At 43.6% G+C, this 18,791-nt stretch overlaps 1 protein-coding gene across 1 annotated transcript in view; it reads right to left on the bottom strand.

The window, feature by feature from the left end:
* Window positions 1–974: 974 nt before the first annotated feature.
* The window catches only part of LOC148402221 (cadherin-4-like), a 180,542-nt gene continuing 162,725 nt past the window's right edge, over window positions 975–18,791 (bottom strand). The window contains exons 13-19 of the mRNA XM_088368508.1: window positions 14,929–15,185; window positions 9,861–10,003; window positions 6,906–7,145; window positions 6,188–6,424; window positions 4,949–5,088; window positions 4,695–4,859; window positions 975–1,485 (exon numbers count right to left, since the gene is read on the bottom strand). Coding sequence (XP_088224634.1) covers window positions 1,279–1,485; window positions 4,695–4,859; window positions 4,949–5,088; window positions 6,188–6,424; window positions 6,906–7,145; window positions 9,861–10,003; window positions 14,929–15,185 — 1,389 coding nt within the window. The 3' untranslated portion in view covers window positions 975–1,278. The remainder of the gene's footprint in view (window positions 1,486–4,694; window positions 4,860–4,948; window positions 5,089–6,187; window positions 6,425–6,905; window positions 7,146–9,860; window positions 10,004–14,928; window positions 15,186–18,791) is intronic.

Genomic DNA, 18,791 nt, shown 5'->3' with positions numbered 1-18,791 from the left:
CTTGAACTTGCAGCCAGAAAATTTCAGGGGAACACTGCAGATGAATGTTGAAGTGTGCCGAAAGAGAGGCAGATTGAGGGGCTGAGAAATCCCTGGCTGAGGCTCAAATCCCTCAATCACAGTGAGCATCAACATTTTATATATTTAGACATTGTCAAGAAGCAACGGCGACTCCATCCAAGTAAGAACAAAACGATTAGGCAGGCATAACAATTAAATTCCTTTCCTGTTATTTTACTTTGAATTTTCAACGTCAGAATTTTTCTCCTTATTTAGGAAATGGAATGTAAAATGTTTGCGTGTGTCGATAAATATGCAATCCTTTCGATCTAAAAGGCCAAGTTTCCTTCATCCATACTGGGCACGTGATTGGCCGGGATCGGGTCACGTGTTCAATGCGGGAAAAAAAAAAAGAAGCTCAAAACAAACACAGCTGCTAGTGAAGCCACAAGAAACAAAGACACTTCTCCACGACAGTCCCGTCTTGGATTGCTGCGATTTCTATCATCACATTCAAGTTGGCTGCCATCTGAGGACACACCTTTATGATCTGAACAATTGTGGAATTGGTCCATTCCGGCCCAACACGCCCTCATTTGCCGGTTGCAAGCTCATCTGAAAGCAGCACTGGCGCCTCACGCAAATACCGTAGCCCATAAGACAATGGCAAGGTCTGAGTTAAAGGGTCAGGAAAATGGAAACTAATCCTGAGTTCGAGGGAGTCTGTTAAAATATGCACCACTGAAGGCACTTTTTTTGGGAAACAACAGTGCTTCTATTCTAAGTAATTCAAGTTCAAGAAAGAATAAACCAGGGCCCTCCACACAGGAGGGACTGTCATATCAGGGTTCTTGTTTTTTTTGCCCCCCCCCCCCCCCCCCCCCCCCCCCCCCCACCCCAAGACAAAAATGCTCAAACTTAAAGCTTCTGCAGGGAGGCAGGCAGGGGCTGACAGCGAGAGGAAAGAGAAAACCTTCAGGAACAAGGAATGACTCTTGTTGTGGAGTGAAAATAAAATACAAAAATAAACAAAAAGCCACAGGGGAACAAAGGCACATACCAAAAAAAAAAAACAACAACCTGACATCAACGATTGAAAAAAAATTGGGCACGAAAGACTTATGATAACCCAGCAACTCAATAATTCTGTTTCAGTCAAACGTGGAACAGCGCCAGACTTCTGGAGTTCTGATTGGTTGATCGGTGTTGACGGAACAGAGCATGGCAGGCCAGCTGGCGGGACGAAGGTGTGTGAGTGTGTGTGTGCTCACGTGAGACTTAATCCTCTTCCCCTCCGCCGTACATGTCGGCTAGCTTTTTGAAGCGGGGGCCCCAGTCGTTGAGGTAGTCGTAGTCCTGCTCCCCCGTACTGGAGGAGTTGAGAGAACTGACTGATCCCGTGGTGGAGCCGCTGCCCTCATAGTCAAAGACTAGCAGAGAGTCATAAGGGGGCGCAGTGGGGTCATTGTCAGCTGCCCGAAGCCCCTAAACACAGGGAAGATTACGGATGGTCAGATTGTTGGATAAAAACGGATTTTTAATCAAATGGATGCAAATAATTGGCATTCTGAAGTGCCAGCCAGCCTTAGTGGCACCCCCTAGTGGTCATGGTAACTTGTCGCTGACAAAGCAGTATACAGGAAATGAATCCAAGACAATAAAGTTTTATCTACGTAGCGTATTTTCATGGGGCATTATTGGGTAAAAAATATAGAATTGTGCCAAATGTGGATATTTTTTGTGACTGAATGACAAAATGAATTGCTCTGAACATTTTGAATTTCAAAAGGGAATGAAACATCTGATATTTTGAACATTCTGTTCCCAAATCCTACTCCAACTCAATTGCTACGGTTTGTAAAGAAGGTGGTTCTATTTTTTGGATGTAGAAAACGAGTTGTGCATAAATAGCACAAATAACATAGTAAATCTTGATTCAGTTCATGGTGTTGTCGATGTCCCGGCAACTTCATGAATTATCGATAAAATTGTGTTTTCAAGCAACGCTTAAAATCCATCTGCTTCTAAGAATGAAAAATGAGGGACATTGAAGAGAAGGCCCCCTCCGTGAGTCGTCACCTTATCGTGGTGGAGGGATTTTTGTGTCCCAATGATCCTGGAAGCCATGTTGACTTGGGCTTCATGTCCCTGGTAGGGTCACCCATGGTAAAAGAGTCCTAGGTGAGGGGCCAGACAAAGCACGGCTCACAAAAACCCCTTATGACGATTAACAAAATTGGATTTGTTTTTCCCTAGTCCGGACGCGGGTCACCGGGGCCCCCCTCTGGAGCCAGGTCTGGAGTGGGGGCTCGAAGGCGAGCGTCTGGTGGCCGGGCCTTCGCCCATGGGGCGCAGCCCGAAAAGGGAACGTGGGTCCCCCTTCCCATGGGCTCACCCCCTGTGGGAGGGGCCAAAGGGGTCGGTGCATAGTGAGCTGGGTGGCGGCCAAGGGCAGGGACCTTGGCGGTCCTATCCCTGGCTGCAGAAGCTGGCTCTAGGGACATGGAATGTCACCTCTCTGGCTGGAAAGGAGCCCGAGCTGGTGTGCGAGGCAGAAAAGTTCCGACTAGATATAGTCGGACTTGCCTCCATACACAGTTTGGGTTCTGGTACAAGCCCTCTCGAGAGGGGCTGGACTCTCTGCCACTCTGAAGTTGCCCACGGTGAGAGGCGTCGAGCAGGTGTGGGTATACTTATTGCCCCCCGGCTGGGCGCCTGCACATTGGGGTTCACCCTGGTGAACGAAAGGGTAGCCTCCCTCCGCCTTCGGGTGGGGGGACGAGTCCTGCCTGTTGTTTGTGCCTATGCATCAAGCGGCAGCTCAGAGTACCCACCCTTTTTGGAGTCCTCGGAAGAAGTGCTGGAGAGTGCTCCTTCTGGGGACTCCATCGTTCTACTGGGTGACTTCAATGCCCACGTGGGCAATGACAGTGAGACCTGGAAGGGCGTGATTGGGAGGAACGTCCCCCCCAATCTGAACCCGAGCGGTGTTCTATTATTGGACTTCTGTGCTCAACACGGATTGTCAATAATGAACACCATCGGGAGTACGGGGTGGCGAACCAACTGATAAGGGCGGTTCGGTTCCGGTATCATCGATACCAGAGCTTGGTCCGCATTTCCGGCAGTAAGTCGGATTCATTCCCAGTGAGGGTTGGACTCCGCCAAGGTTGCCCTTTGTCACCGATTCTGTTCATAACTTTTATGGACCGAGGTGTTGAGGGTGTCCGGTTTGGGGACCTCAGCATTGCATCTCTGCTTTTTGCAGATGACGTGGTGCTGTTGGCTTCTTCAAGCCATAATCTCCAGCGCTCACTGGAGCGGTTCGCAGCCGAGTGTGAAGCGGTCGGGATGAGGACCAGCACCTCCAAATATGAGTCTATGGTCCTCAGTCGGAAAAGGGTGGAATGCTCTCTCCGGATCGGGGATGAGATCCTGCCCCAAATGGAGGAGTTCAAGTATCTTGGGGTCTTGTTCACGAGCGAGGGCAGGATGGAGCGTGACATCGACAGATGGATCGGTGTGCAGCGTTGGCTGTAATGCGGACTCTGTACCGGTCTGTCGTGGTGAAGAGAGAGCTGAGCCAAAAGGCAAAGCTCTCAATTTACGGGTCGATCTACGCTCCTACCCTCACCTATGGTCACGAGCTATGGGTTGTGACCGAAACAACAAGATCCCGGATACAAGCGGACGAAATGAGTTTCTTCCGTAGGATGTCCAGGCTCTCCCTTAGAGATAGGGTGAGAAGCTCGGTCATCAGGGAGATACTCGGCGTAGAGCTGCTGCTCCTCCACGTTGAGAGGAGCCAGATGCGGTGGCTCAGGCATCTCACCAGGATGCCTCCTGGACGCCTCCCTTGGGAGGTGTTCCGGGCATGTACCGCCGGCAGGAGACCCCGTGGATGACACAGGACGCGCTGGAGGGACTATGTCTCTCGGCTGGCCTGGGAACGCTTTGGGATCCCCTGGGATGAGCTGGACGAAGTGGCTGGGGAAAGGGAAGTATGGGAGTCCCTCCTAAAGATGCTGCCCCCGCGACCTGACCCCGGATAAGGAAAAGATGGCTGGATGGATGGATGGATGGATGGATGGATGGATGGATGGATGGATGGATGGATGGATGGATGGATGGATGGACGGACGGACGGATGGATGGATGGATGGATGGATGGATGGATAGATGGCTGGATGGATGGATGGATGGATGGATGGATGGATGGATGGATGGATGGATGGATGGATGATGAGAAGGCCGGTCAGGTAACGGAGACTCCATCCACTTCACGGAAAGACAACGGATAGAAATCAAAACTGCCTCCATCCCGCGGGAGCCAGCGGGTGGCGGGAAAGCTGCGCGTTTGTTGTGTTTGTGTTTTACCAGCCGGCTGGAACAAGATCAGGTGTGTGTATGTTTAGTGTGCGTGTGTGTGTGAACGGGAGACAAGGTTGGATGGATCAAAGCCGAACAGCTGCCAACACCTCTGGAGTGTGAACGTGTTGTCACGAGTCTGTCAATCAGCATTTTCTCACATCAGAGTGCCGACATTCAACTTGCGTGAGCATGTAGGTGTTTGCGCGTGTAAAAATATAAAGCTGACATGATGAAGGAAGACGTAAGTATATTGGACGTGAGAAAGTAAGGTCGAGATCGATGGTGAGTGAAAGGCCAGGCTAACACATACGGCTCACTCTCACCTCATGGATAAAGTCTCCGATGTCGCCAGGGTGTGGCACAACAGGCCGGATGGGGTATTGAGATTCTGAGATAATGGGCCGCTCGTCCACCCTGCGGACGCCGGGAGGTTTGCTGATGATGTGCTCCAAAGAATCAGGCTGCTGCAGCTGGCTCAGGTCATAGTCCTACACAGCCACAGAGTGACACAGAGCTCGTCAGGGCACGGGAGGGCGGTTTCGAGTGCGGGCCTGAACGTCTTCCCCTGGGATCTCACCTGGTCCTCTTCTCCCCCTCCCTCTTCATCATATTTCAGTATGTTGTCCCTGACATCATCCTCGGGGTCAATGAGCAGCTGTTTGGTGTGCCTCTCCTTCTCTCGCCGCTTAATCCACACCACAAACAGCAAGACCATGCCTGCAAAGACACACAAACGCACAAATGGGAGAAAATGTCACGTCTGTACCGGTATTGTATAATGCAATCAATTTGAGATGATGATTGTTATTATTATTATTATTATTATTGAATGAAAAGCACTGTGGGGAGCCAGGTGCTTGAGCGAGGTACACAAAACTAAAGCGCTCCAAGATGTATACAATATAAACCTGTAAAGAACAGTCATTAAATAAAACATAAAATCATACACAACATAAAACTCAATATGCTTAATATGCTGTAATTATAAGTGTAGCATTTAAAAGCAGTTACAGATAGAGTTAAACAGATTTAAAAGCAAAGAAGTAAAAAATAGCTTAATAAAATTATTAAAACAACATACAGTGCAAGAACAACTGAAGATTAATTGATATACTTTGAATTTCTATTCATTCGTCTTATTGCTCTATTTATGATTTTGATTTCAGGAAATTTCAGGAATATGCATGCACAGTTTGATATCATGAATATTCAGATGATTCCGAAATAAGGTCATGCAGCATCACAATCACTACAACAGGAAAACTTATTGTTTTACTTACTTTATCTTGGGGAAGTATCAAACTAATGAATACAAGACATCATTGTATGTATGTAATGTTTAGAATAAAGTTCAAATTACTGTTTTTAGAGTGCAAATGGTGCATTGATTATTTTAAAACATTAAAGGGAAAAAAATCATGTTTGCAATTTTTTTTTTCAAATTCATCCAATAAAAACTGTTTAAGATTGATTTTCAAAGTATTTTGCTATTTTTTCATACCCAAAGAAATGTGACAAAAAATCTGAATCATCTTTAATGGCTAAGGAATTTGACTTCAATACTAAAGCAAAAAGGATGTAAAATATACACAATTGTCGATGACTGAGAATGTAAGGTGGGATTTGCGGGTGAAATTATCAGAGCAAATACATATATTTATGTCTACCCAAGAGTTACCAGTATTGGCAAGGGAGCATGAGCAAAAAAGAACAAAGCCGAACCAATCACAATCTTCCACATTAAAAATGTATGTTGGCATGTACGCCACGTCAAAGAACTGCAAAGTGTTGAGTGATATGCGCGGCTGAGACTCACTGAGCAGAATGATGATGCATATCAAGATGGAGATGATCGCTCCGGTCCCCAGGCCGGCGGCCGCCACAGCTCCCGCGGTAGTGCAGTCTCCGTTTGGATCACATGGACACACTTTGACTTTGATGACCGATCTATTGGACAAGGTTGGGTTTCCCGAGTCGGACACAGTTATCGGGACCTCGTACATGCCTGGCTCCAAATAGACCTGGTATCGCAGACTGAGGCGGGCATAGTTGCCTGTGCAGAGGAAGGAGAACAAGGCCAAAGGATTTATATAAGAGAGTGATGTACACTGCCTACTTCATTAGTTACCAACATCCATCCGGTTTATATTGCTTGTATATTGCTTGTCTTCATTTTGGTCAAGCTGGAACCTGTCCCAAATGATTTTGGGCCTATAGATAATTTAGAATTTGGGGGTGTCAAACTCTACAGAATCTAGTAAAAAAAAGTTCAAACATTTTTACATTTATTTTAAAGGTGGGGTTTTAATATTTTTTTGCAATATCGCAGTTATTAAAAAGAAAAACAATCTACAGTTTTGGTATTTTAACAAAAACATTGAGTTGCATTTGTGGGCCACATAAAATGATTTAGTGGGCCAGAAGTGGCCCCCGGGCCTTGAGTTTGACACCAGTGACTTTGATAATAGCAGGTTTTTTTTTTTTTTTTTTGGGGAGATGAAAGCATATTCAGACATATTTGGATTTCCACTTACCACTGATTCGTGTAATTGTCCAGTTGTGTTTAATGCTGGAAGGATAAGTAGGCAGCTCAAAGACAAAAGGCCCCGCATTGGAGTCGGTGTCGGCGTCAGCGGCAGTGATATTGACGCCGTTGACATTCTTGTTCATCTGCTCACAGATCTGAGACTCCTTGGGTATGAGCGCTGGGGGGTTGTCGTTAATATCTATCAGATAGATCTGCAGTGTGCCTGTGCCACTGGCTGCAGGAGAGCCTGAGAGCAAGAAAGGAAGGAGGAGAAAATCGGATCAAGTCAGAAGGAAAAGATGCCTTGAGAAGATGTGTGTTGTGAGAAGGTGGGGGGGAGGAGGAGGTTGGTGTTGTTTGGCCCCAGCAGTTTAAGGCTGACGGATTGGAGGCAAATAGCAAAAAAAAAAAAGATCGAAGGAGTGCAGAGCCTCAATGATGATGTTGCTAGAACGGGATGAGAATTTTTCAGTGTGACAGAAATACTTTTGACAGTGGTGCTCTCAAACTCCTCATTTCGCCTCGCAGGCAAATCAAACGCATCGGGGTCGATGAAGATGCGGCCGCGGCTCTTCCACTTGCCAAAAGATGCACATAACGATGACTGTAACCCAATCAAACAAGTCCTTGCCTGCGTGTGTTTATGTAATGGGGATACCTACGATAAAGGCATTTCTGTCATGGAGGACGAGTATGTTCGGATTTTGCTTTTCTACTCACATCTTACACATAGCATTGGAAAAAAAAATCTGTCTCATGTCTGTGAGACTGCACACTGCTGCTATAGCATCACTGGTTTCTTTTTTAGTTTTTTTTTTTTTCACTCCAAAATCGCACTGCAAGTAACACATCAACTACAGTGATGAAGCACAACGTTCTGCATAATTTGTTTCGAGGTCTTTGTCTTTGACATCAGTTGGAAGATATGAGAAATAAATCAATACAAATTCTAAAAAAATCTATACATTTTAGTTATTTCTTGCACTTCATGCTTTATGTCATTGGAAGAGCATCAAACACCAACACTATTTAACAATTGCTAAGAGAAACTCACATTAATAACTGCTGGTGGTAAACAATCATTTTTTTGTGGTTAAAATAATAGCTATTGTAAATGCGTGAATTTGTAAACAATGTAATCAGCAAATCCATGTTTTGCTACATGCGTAAATTACAACACTTTTCATTTATTAACTGGAATCATGGAAGATAATTCATTGGAAACTATTCATGGTGCGTCAAACAGAAAAAGACAGGAACTGTTCTACACACTAAGAAGCAAACACAATCATAGTGAAACACACATTCACATTTCCCCATTCCGCTGCTTTACTAATCCCAGCCATGTATGGGGAACAAGACGAAGCAGCTTGCCACGGTTGATAGGAGAATTATGTGGGTTTTAACCAGCTAAATAAATAATTATGTTTGTGTAAGTTCCTCAAAAGGATTTGTATTCGGTCCTTTCTGTGACAGCGGCTCAGGCATGTTGAGGCACGGTGAAAAGATGAGCGCTAAGTCTGGCAAGTGTCCTGCAAATCACATATTTGCGCATAAACAAAAGCGCGAGAAAGAAACTAGTGTACAGTATGTGTGTAAGAGAGTGTGAGCGAGATTTGAAATCATGAGGATACAAGCGTACCTGACACGGAACTGTCACAACCTCCCCCACGTCTGCTTGTATTACTCACGGTCTCCTTCCTAATTCTTTCCTAATCCAGCTCACCTTGTGACGGCTGGCGCATCTCAGCACCGCCTACAAAGTCAACATGTGCATAACCCTGAAGTGTCGCCGGCTCGCGTCTGTCTCGGGCCATACTCTCTTATCGAGATCATCAGGTGGTAAAATAGTCACTTTTGGGGGAAAATAAAGTCAACATCCATCCAGTTTTAAAATTGTGGTGTAGGTTGGAAGGGTGACTGACCGCTGACTGATTGCTGTAAGAAGGGCTTTATACAAACATGCATTTTTAAAGAAGCTATTGTTGCCTCGAGGAAATGGCTCTGGCATTAATACTGAATGAACGGGCCGTCAAATAAGAAGGAAATATTAAATTGCCGGCAAATTAAATGTCTCTCAGGTCCAACCTATAGGTGGGTGTCAAAGTGGCCTCGTCAGCATCTTCGGTTAAACAGCAGCAGGAGGCGAATGCACTTGTTGCTGTCGGTCATTGCAAATACACATCTTGATGTATTCTCATATTCAAATGAGTGCATTCAGACATGCATGCACTTTCAAATGAACCAATATTTCAAAGTAAACTAAACTTAAGGTAAACAGCCAGCTGCACAGCACTGATAAGGCATTTTGGGAAAAATGTGAAAGCAGTTGGGGGAGGAGGGGCTGCTTAGTCTGCACTTCCACTTGAGAAACGGGGCAAACATATTTGTTTGCTGTGATTGAGTTTGCGCTCGTTTAAGCTTGAGGTTTGACTCTGAGGCAGGACAAATGATATATATGTCAAATGGATTGCGAGAGAGGGAAGGAGAGAAGGAAGGAAAGAGGAGAGGATCAGCTAGCAACACGAATCGAAGATTTATGCTAACTCCTTCCTTCCTCATCCTCATAACCTACCAAAATGTCTGCATTATTTTATTATTGGAGAAAAACAAAGCAATTATCCATACAAGTAGTGCCACCTCTCCGTTTCCCCAGAATGCATTCAAGCTTAAAGGAAAAAATCAAAGCAGATTGTGACTGCAGGAGGTTCCCAAATGTAATCATATTTATAAACAGTGTTATAGATTTTTGCCATTACATGTTCAATAAATCAAGTAAAAAATTGACTGCCTTTATCTTGTATTATATTTTAAAATAAAATAAATATGATTTTTTAAATGTAATGTAATTCAAAATGTAATTCAAAACAGTTTCTCATTTCATTCAATAAAAACTCTTAATAAAAGACTTCAAAACAAGCTCTCATTCATTTTATGCCCGTTAAATATTTATACATCTTACCGTTATCTGTTGCCAGGAAAGTGGCTTCGTATATGTTGTTTTTCACATAGTCAGACTCCCTGTCGAGGATGGCCGTGGTCACCACCTGCCCGTTGGTTCTGTTTATAGACAACCAGTCTGCGGGGTCATTCAGTTTGGAGTACCTAAAACCACGGGCGCAAGTCGATGGGAGAAGTTAGTGTGACTGTTTCCGTGTTTACAAGCAATTATACATATTCTCACCCGTGTGCATGTATGGATCTTATTTTACACACCGCCATTAAGTCATGAGTCCCTAACCTTCACAGAGTTTAATTCCTTATTGACTTCCCTTCCAGTGCTTACAGCCTCCAGTCGATTTCAGTCCATTTCTCGCTCCTATATACTACACATTGTACTCAATTACCTTCCTTGTTAAGCACTGCTGCAACTGCTTGTGCGTGTGATGCCTTTACAGCAGCTGAAGTGTTTGCTTAAGGTAATGCAGTCACACTTTGCAAAGTCTGGGCGACGGCACATTCCGATCAGTGTGGTGACCTCTAAACATGAAAACAGGCTCAGGTAGTGTCTCCCGTGATAAAGGGCAAAGGCGGCAGAGCGTATCTTTTTCCCTACAGCATCCCCATCTCTGTCTGATCTGCCTGTTATTGTTTCTCATTTGTCGCTTTTGCCTCATTCCACGCTTTGAATTCTCTCTGATGTCTCTCCTGCCTGACCTCATCTCAGTCTACTTCTATATTCATACATTTTCTTATCCCTGCCGGTACCTTCACATCCACAATGCGTTCCTTTTGTGATGGAGTTCATCATCTTGCACCTTTTTCGGGGGTTGAACTCTCACTGTAGCTTGTTGGGCATCTTGACCTTTAACAGCAAGTTTTCAGCGGCAATGGAATTGGATTTACAAAACAGCAAATTGGGGACAAAGGCCGGGGTGCCATTTGACACGCACTTCAGCTTTTAAATCCATTCAAATTGAAATAGATTTGACCTCAACCTCAGTTTGTGCTAACTGAATTATAGTATGTACACCTTTTGTGCAGGCCAATGGTGTATTTGTGTTCAATCATCGTGCTTATATACATTTCGGTCTCACCTAGCAGTGAATCACGGCTTGGTATTGTATATTGGGAAGTAGTGGGGGTGGACAGGAGAACCTAATCTCTATCCTGCAGCAAGAGAGGCGGGATTGTCCCAGCAGGCAGTGGGCCTGATCCTGAGTGAACTAGCATGTTTCAAAGAGGGATCACAGAGATGACATTCCCACACTCTGAAGGTTTTCACACAGACCAGGCAAGCCCGTGGACACTACCTGGCGGACTGTGAAATGCTTAGCTGGAGTAACGTGGATTTATCGCAGCAGGGCTGTGGGATAAACCAGTGAAACAAGGGGAAAGGGCTATTTTCTAGGAAGGAAGAAAAGGGGCTAAAAAAAAAGAATTACCAACGTGGCTACATCATCTGCTCGTAAAAACCTCATCAAGAGCTAACCTATTGAGGCTCCGGAATTCATGTCTCTGGGTTTTTCCATGGCTCAGTGGAGAGCTGACACACCAGCTAACTTTATTCTGAGCAAGTGGGGATCACACATAAAGTAGTTGGTGTGGGCTACGCTACAAATATAGTAGTTCATAGGGCGCTTGTCTGACGAAAAAAAAATGTTCGACAAGACCTTTAAACAAACTTAATTACAGTAACAATAAGTACTATGAATAAATAGGTAAAGGCAGCACAGCACAGCAATAAAGTCGTAAGCATGCCTGTGACAGAGGAGCTAATGTTAGTTTCATCCCATTTCAATGTAGGGAGATGACTGACCTCTATGAAAGAAAATTCGTTTCACAAAGTGGACAATGGAAAAAATTGTTTGTATTGAACAGACCGTAATTATAAACTCAACAGCATACAAGTGCAAGAGCAAATGTGAGGATGATTTCAAGATCATGATTGAGACGTTAAAAATATGGTGCTTGCTGGTATTTCATAATTTTACATCTTTTTTATTTGGTAAAGAAATAAAACATTCCCAACAGCCCTTATTTCATAAAATGTGATAAAAAAAACAAAGAAAACATCAAAACTGACTCCAAACTACAATTTTAACTCTGACAAGGCACGACAACGACTGATCTGCAATGTCGGAAAGTGTCCACAAAAAGCCATGACCAAGTGTTCTGCAGGAGAATAGAAATTCTGTCCACCTGGAGGTTTCTCTCATTTGGGACTTGCTTGGTATGCTGCTTATGATATGATTAGTCCTGGCAGCCGAGTGATCTTAGCAAGCAGCAGGAGGAAACCTGACATTTATTTTTCAAACCCCTGACCCAGAGGATGAAAAATGTATGCCTCCAGCTTAGCCAACGTGGTTTGGGTAATCATTTATGCCCGTGTCTCTGGTCCCGTGCCTTGACCTCACTAGTTCGGTGTCTGACAAGTGATGCATGATGCCATACGCACACTCCTGCCAAGTACTGTCCACACTGCCTTCCTCCCATCCCCAACAGGATGCTGTCAGCATGTCTCTTCTTTGATCTGCACCTGTCAAGTTCAAACCTTGACCCAGAGTCAGCTACCATGCTCGACTAGCTTCTCTTTCCCTCGATCAACCTGTATTCCGCTTTACCTTTAGCTCTTTCAACACCTTTTAAATCCTCTTTTGTCTCATGTATCTTCCACTGACTGAGACATTCAGTGCTTTGTCATATGCAGACGCGTCTTATGAATCACACATTATACGAAATGCTTCAAGTGTGTGTCATGGTCGGCTTGCTGTTTGATGCATACGCAGATCAGCTGTGTAATGAAACGTCAAAGTTTTTTAGTGGCAGCACAGTGATGCATGAGCATAGCAGTCAAAAGGGTTCAAAACTCATTTTTGATATTTCTAGCTGATTTTTATGGATCCTCATATTTCCTGTCGTATATCATCCAAAAGTGTACATGTGAATAATTGTTTGTCTCAGCTATATTAGGCTCCAGAAACACAATGTCACCTGGGGTGTGCCTCAGGGTTCAGTGCTGTGCCCCATCCTCTTCACTTTCTATCTGCTCCCCCTGGGCAAGCTCATCAGCAGATATGAGATTTCCTAATATTATTATGCTTGCGACACGCAGCTATATATAATGACTACCCCCCATCTCTTCTGCATTGTAGACGAAGCTTAACTCCCCTGAATTAAACAGCTCCAAGCACACCACACCAGCTGCGCTTCCACCATTCCCAGTATTATCTCTGGCCAACTCATCATCCTTTTAACATGACTCCCATCTCACTTTTTACACATTAAATACCCTCCACAAAAGTTCACGATAGAATTACAGGAGCATTGTGAAACTGCATCCTTCACTGGTCCTGGCTGATGCAGAGAAGTTCATCCACACCGTCATCCATCCCCTCCAGGTAAGACTACTGCAACACACTCCTCTTCTGGATTCAAAATAAGAACAGAGGCTCCAATACGTCAGTGCTGCCAGGATCCTGATGACGACAACATCACTCCCATCCTGAATTATTTCTCTGAATTGAGTTTCCTTCCTCATCCACCAGTGCATTCAAAGACACACCTCCCAGAACCTCAAAGTCCTCCTCACAAATCCTCCGCTTTGCAACAACAAACATCCTCCAAGCCCCCAAAACTAAGATCTTTGTACACCATGGGCGATCGGGCTTTTACTTTTGCAACTCCCACACTGCGAAATGCCCTCCCCGACCGCCCGAGGGCCCCGCATTCTACTGACGCCTTTCAACAAGATCTTAAGAATTCTTTTTACAAAAGCCTGACGCCAGCCATTCTTTTTCTTTTTAAAACACATTTTACTCTCAAGCACTTTGAGAGTGCTGAGATACAAATACAATTCATTATCATGACACTAAGTGCTGGAGAATGGATGAGTGGAATTTTCTTAGATAACAGAACAAAGGTTTAACAGAACAACATTTTGTAGCTGTAGAAAAAAATCTCAAGATAACTTTGACTTTACAGATTATGCACGGTGTGAAACAAAATGTCACATCATAAATTTAACATTTATCATTGTTTTTATCAGATTGTTTTTAAAAATCTCTAAACTGCTTTGTAGTGTGCTACTTTCTGGTACATTTTATTTGCTTTCTCTATCCCATCAAGTTCTGTTAGACTTTCAATGAAAAAATAAAAAGCTGATGACTTTGGTAATTTGCAGAATTTTAGTGTAGCCTGAAATCATCTTCCATGAAATTTGCAAAACATGTTGTTTTCCTCTAAAAAATTATAAAAAAAAAGTATGCTAGTCAGAGAGGGGCGAAATTATTCTTTAATCAACGTTACTGCTGCACTAGAACATGCCGGGAAAAGATCACGACTGAGGAGCCCCTATAAAGTGACTACATAGCATAAAGGCACATTATGCAGTTCTGCAGCTCTGTGAGGTATTCATACGAGGCAAATATTGCACTACATTAGAATTTGTGAGGTCAATATAAACTGACAATGCAATCTGGACTAAATTTGGCTTAGCAAGATGAATGTTTATTGCTTGACATTATCATAGAGAGAAGTTGAGCACCAAAAAAAGACCACTGCAGGTGGACACATTCTGTGTCAACTGTTAGGGCTTAAACCAATAACTTCTTTTACTTTCCCTTCTGCCTAACTTTACCGCTTTCATTCTACCTCACTGTGTGTGTGTGTGTGTGTGTGTGTGTGTGTGTGTGTGTATGCTCTCTGGACAACCTAAAGAGCAAACACCCACACACCCACACACATCCAATTAGCCCAGCGGCTATTACTTCCTATTAACCTTCAGAGCATCCCGACTCAGGATTCTCCATTGGCTCATAAACTCTGCATGGTTGTCTCAGAGAGATGGATGATACCTTAAATATAGTCCCCTTGTTGAACTCTAACCCCAAACTACTAGCAGTGAGACTTTTTGGCCTGGTGCTATTGCATAGGGGAGATTTTCACAAGACGGCTGCTCATAATGCGAAACCTAGTAAATGCTAAATGTCTTTTTCAAGGTCATTTTCTGTCAGTGTTCTGCAGTTTGTTTGATTCATTTTTGTTACAAAATGATCCCAACTACCTTTCTATAATTGGATGTATTGTACCTGATTGTTTGCTGCATCTGCAGTCGATCGGGATCTGTGGCCGAAAAGGTTGTCAGACTCGTGCCGGTCGGAACGCCCTCCGCAAATCGGATGTGTTTCGGATTAGTGGGAAAGTAAGGGGCTTCGTTGACATCCTGCACAGATATGGTTACACCTGCTGTGGACTGGAAGGAGGACTGGATCCCACTGGCCAGATGGGCCTGGTTTGACACCACAACTGTCAACATGAAGGCTCGGTTCATCTCAAAGTCAACCGCCTAGAAGAAAGAGCACAGCACAAGTTTTTTTTTTGCAATATTTTCAGCATTTCTTTAATGTATGGGTGTCAATGAACATAAATAACATTTTATCAAAATGTTTTATTCATGGGCCTCTCGGTACAGGTTGGATTCCACCTCTGGCCCTCCCTGTGTGGAGTTTGCATGTTCTCCCCATGCCGGCGTGGGTTTTCTCTAGGCACTCCGGTTTCCTCCCACATCTCAAAAACATGCTTGGTAGGCCGATTGAGCACTCCAAATTGCCCCAAGGTGTGAGTGCGGATGGTTGTTCGTCTATGTGTGCCCTGTGATTGGCTGGCAACCGATTCAGGGTGTCCCCCGTCTACTGCCCGATGACTGCTGGGATAGGCTCCAGCGCGCCCGTGACCCCGATGGGGACAAGCGGTATAGAAAATGGATGGATGGATGTTTAATTAATTATCATTATGCTCATATTGCTCATTATTTCATTAATTCTAACGCAATAAACCCTCACGATTTCCCAAAAAACTTTTTACTCACAAACTAAAACATACCTATTCATCTATTGCCATATTCTTCCCTCACACCTTAAGATGTCTGCCAAAACACCCTCCTCCTAAGGCATCATGTTACAGCTGATAGCCAGCTGGCTTGACAGCGAACGGCAGCGTGTTGGAAGATTTCAGTAGCGGGAAGACAAGCAGGTAAGGTGCTTTGCGGGGTCGAAGCTGGAGAGAGCAGCATGACACGCTTCTCAAGATGATGCAAAGAATGGTCAGGATTGCCATTGGGAGTGGTGGAAGTTTGCAGTTGATCAGTTGGAAGCAGCCGACTCATTTGAGCATGATTTTAAAGTATATTTAATTTGAAACAATTAATATTAGCAATTTTGAACAATCTTCTATTCACATATATTGGTCTCTAAACCCTGCAAATGTTCGTGTATTAGCTGAAATTATCAAACATTAAAGATTTATTCTCAAGCAATTTTAAAACCGCGGTAAAAATATAATCTCTAACAATCCATCCATCCATCCATCCATCCATCCATCCATCCATCCATCCATCCATCCATCCATCCATCCATCCATCCATCCATCCATCCATCCATCCATCCATCCATCCATCCATCCATCCATCCATCCATCCATCCATCCATCCATCCATCCATCCATCCATCCATCCATCCATCCATCCATCTTTTTACTGCTTATACTGTCCAGCTTTGTCAACTGTGGCTCCTTTGAGACACTTGTGCTTAATTCTCAATTCACAACAGTCGCAGCTGTACCAACATGCTGTGCACAAAACAATACAAAAACAATAATACAATCATAAATAACCAAGCTCTCTGTTCAAAATACTCCATTAATCATATTAGATGTCATAATTGCAGCGCGTATGACGACATTCACGTACAAGCTTATTAACTCCAAACTGTATAAATTTGAACAAGCAACGATAGGTTTCTAACAGACAGACATTTGACCATTGACGAGTGACACACATGCGGAAGTACATATTTGACTATTTGTACTCGCAATGATGCACACATATGCTCAAGATAAGCTTATCTCATCAAAATGGCATTTGTTTTCTCCTAATGAAGATTTCATGTGTAGTTTCCATCGCCAGAAGGAGACAAGTAAATAGAAATGAGATCAATGTGCACCTTGTTGGTAGAGTGATGCTTTGTCTAAATAGGCGAATGATGATTACTGCTGCAAGGCTAATATCTGCGTTGTGTGACGGTGATGCTAATGACTTACAACATCTGTATGGTGATTTGAGATGACACAGAGGCTGTGGTATTTAGCTTTCTAATAAAGCTTCTGGGTTGACATCACCTCAAAATGTGTTTGTGTACTTGTTTGCACCTAGGAAATATACAAACACGGGTTGGTGGTAGTGTCCGACCTCTGGAGCAAATTTAAAGGCCAGTGCTTTCATCTGTCGCTAGTTGTGTTCAGCACAAAAGTGAAAGCACACACGCACACAAATATATAAAAATATACAGTATATGAACCAGATTAGCCTGTATTTTAATTTTGACCTTAATTGAAACATTTGTTTACAAAGCTTTTAATTATGCTTCAATCAATTCCACACTGTGAAACAATATGCAAGTCAGAAAAGCTTTTATTTAATACAGGGTCAAATTTGTTGTTGCTTCATTGTTTTTTTTTTAATTCTGCCTATCTAGCTATTTTAAATTGAAATGAATGGTCTATATATTTTAATGTTATTAAAGCCTCAATTTCTAAAACATTGTCTGTCGTCAATAGAATATTTTGAGATACTTTCAATACGCACTCTGACTTTTGGGTCAGGTTAATGTAATTATTATTCGTGTGGATTGCCTCATAAAATGTGAGGCCATTGCCCGAAACCCCTGATTACCAGAGGCCCAATAAGGTTTCTTTGTTTTAAAGTATTTACTTTGTTATTTAGGCTTAATTCACATTCTTCAAAAAAAAAAAACACATCAAAATCTTAATCTATCCAAGCTCCTGACACCCCCCCCCCCCACTCAATCCCTTGTTTTGCAAAAAAGTCCCCTCACCCAACCAGTAATCTCTCTTACTTCCACCATTCCACACAAGGATCCTGGCTCCTCCAAATTGTGTCCTCGCTTCACTTGACTCCTCCTCCCCTCCAACCTCCGTCATCTTTTGTGTTTATCATCATCTACAATTTACATATCTTAATGACTCGCTGCGATCAAGACTCCCGTGTTTGTGTATTTCCAAACATTATTATTTTCACGTTTGTCTTTTTCCTAACCTATTATCCACACCCCGATATGCGAACGCCTTCTCATCATCTCCCGCGAGAGCTGTGTAAATGTGACAAGCCATGGTTAAGACCTTAGCCATTGTTTACAGATGAGCCGAGGTGCCCTGAGGGAGATTGTGCGTACCTGCTTGCGGAGAATTCTTATGCGCGAGCAGTACACTGGCAAAAATAAGAGGGCCTCTTATGATGTCTCGACTCTACCTATCACATTGATGTCTGATGTGACCCATTCCGCTTGCTGTTCCCTGGAGTGACTCGCTGTTTACCTTATGCGGTAGTCTATTTCTTGTCATTCCCAAGAGGAGGACTGTCTCTTCTTTTATGATTTTCTGATAATATCCCGTGGGTCTCTACGGAAGCTCGCGGCTACTCGGCCGCCTGCTGAATTTTACATCAGGGAATGCACGGAATGGACAATGAAAGGCACTCATCTAGATAATGAAGAGAAGCAAAATGCCAATGTGCACGATTCAGGGTCCTGTGGGAATTACATACAATGGCTATTGTTATTTCTTAAGCATTATTGTCAGATAGGAGATGAGATTTGCGGAACTCATGCGACATAAAGAAGTTATTTCAAGAAAATACATACAGTTGCTCATAGAGCAACACACACGTTGGCAGCACACACATGTACACACTGTAATGATTTTTTTTTTTTTTTTTTTGCCTTCATAGTAAATGGGTTAAACAAGCTGGGCCAACCTTCGTCCGATCGGCTGAACACAGGAACAAGACAAATCATTCTTGTTTCTGTCGTTCACTACAGCAGGTATCCCATTATAAGCGTCTAAAGCTGCCGCCTCCGTAATTGGGAAATCAATAGCT

The sequence above is a fragment of the Syngnathus floridae genome, chromosome 2, assembly GCF_059516105.1.
Source record: "Syngnathus floridae isolate MCC-2025c chromosome 2, RoL_Sflo_1.0, whole genome shotgun sequence".
Classification (NCBI taxonomy): Eukaryota; Metazoa; Chordata; class Actinopteri; order Syngnathiformes; family Syngnathidae; genus Syngnathus; species Syngnathus floridae.
This window is presented reverse-complemented; position numbering and strand designations above follow the sequence as displayed.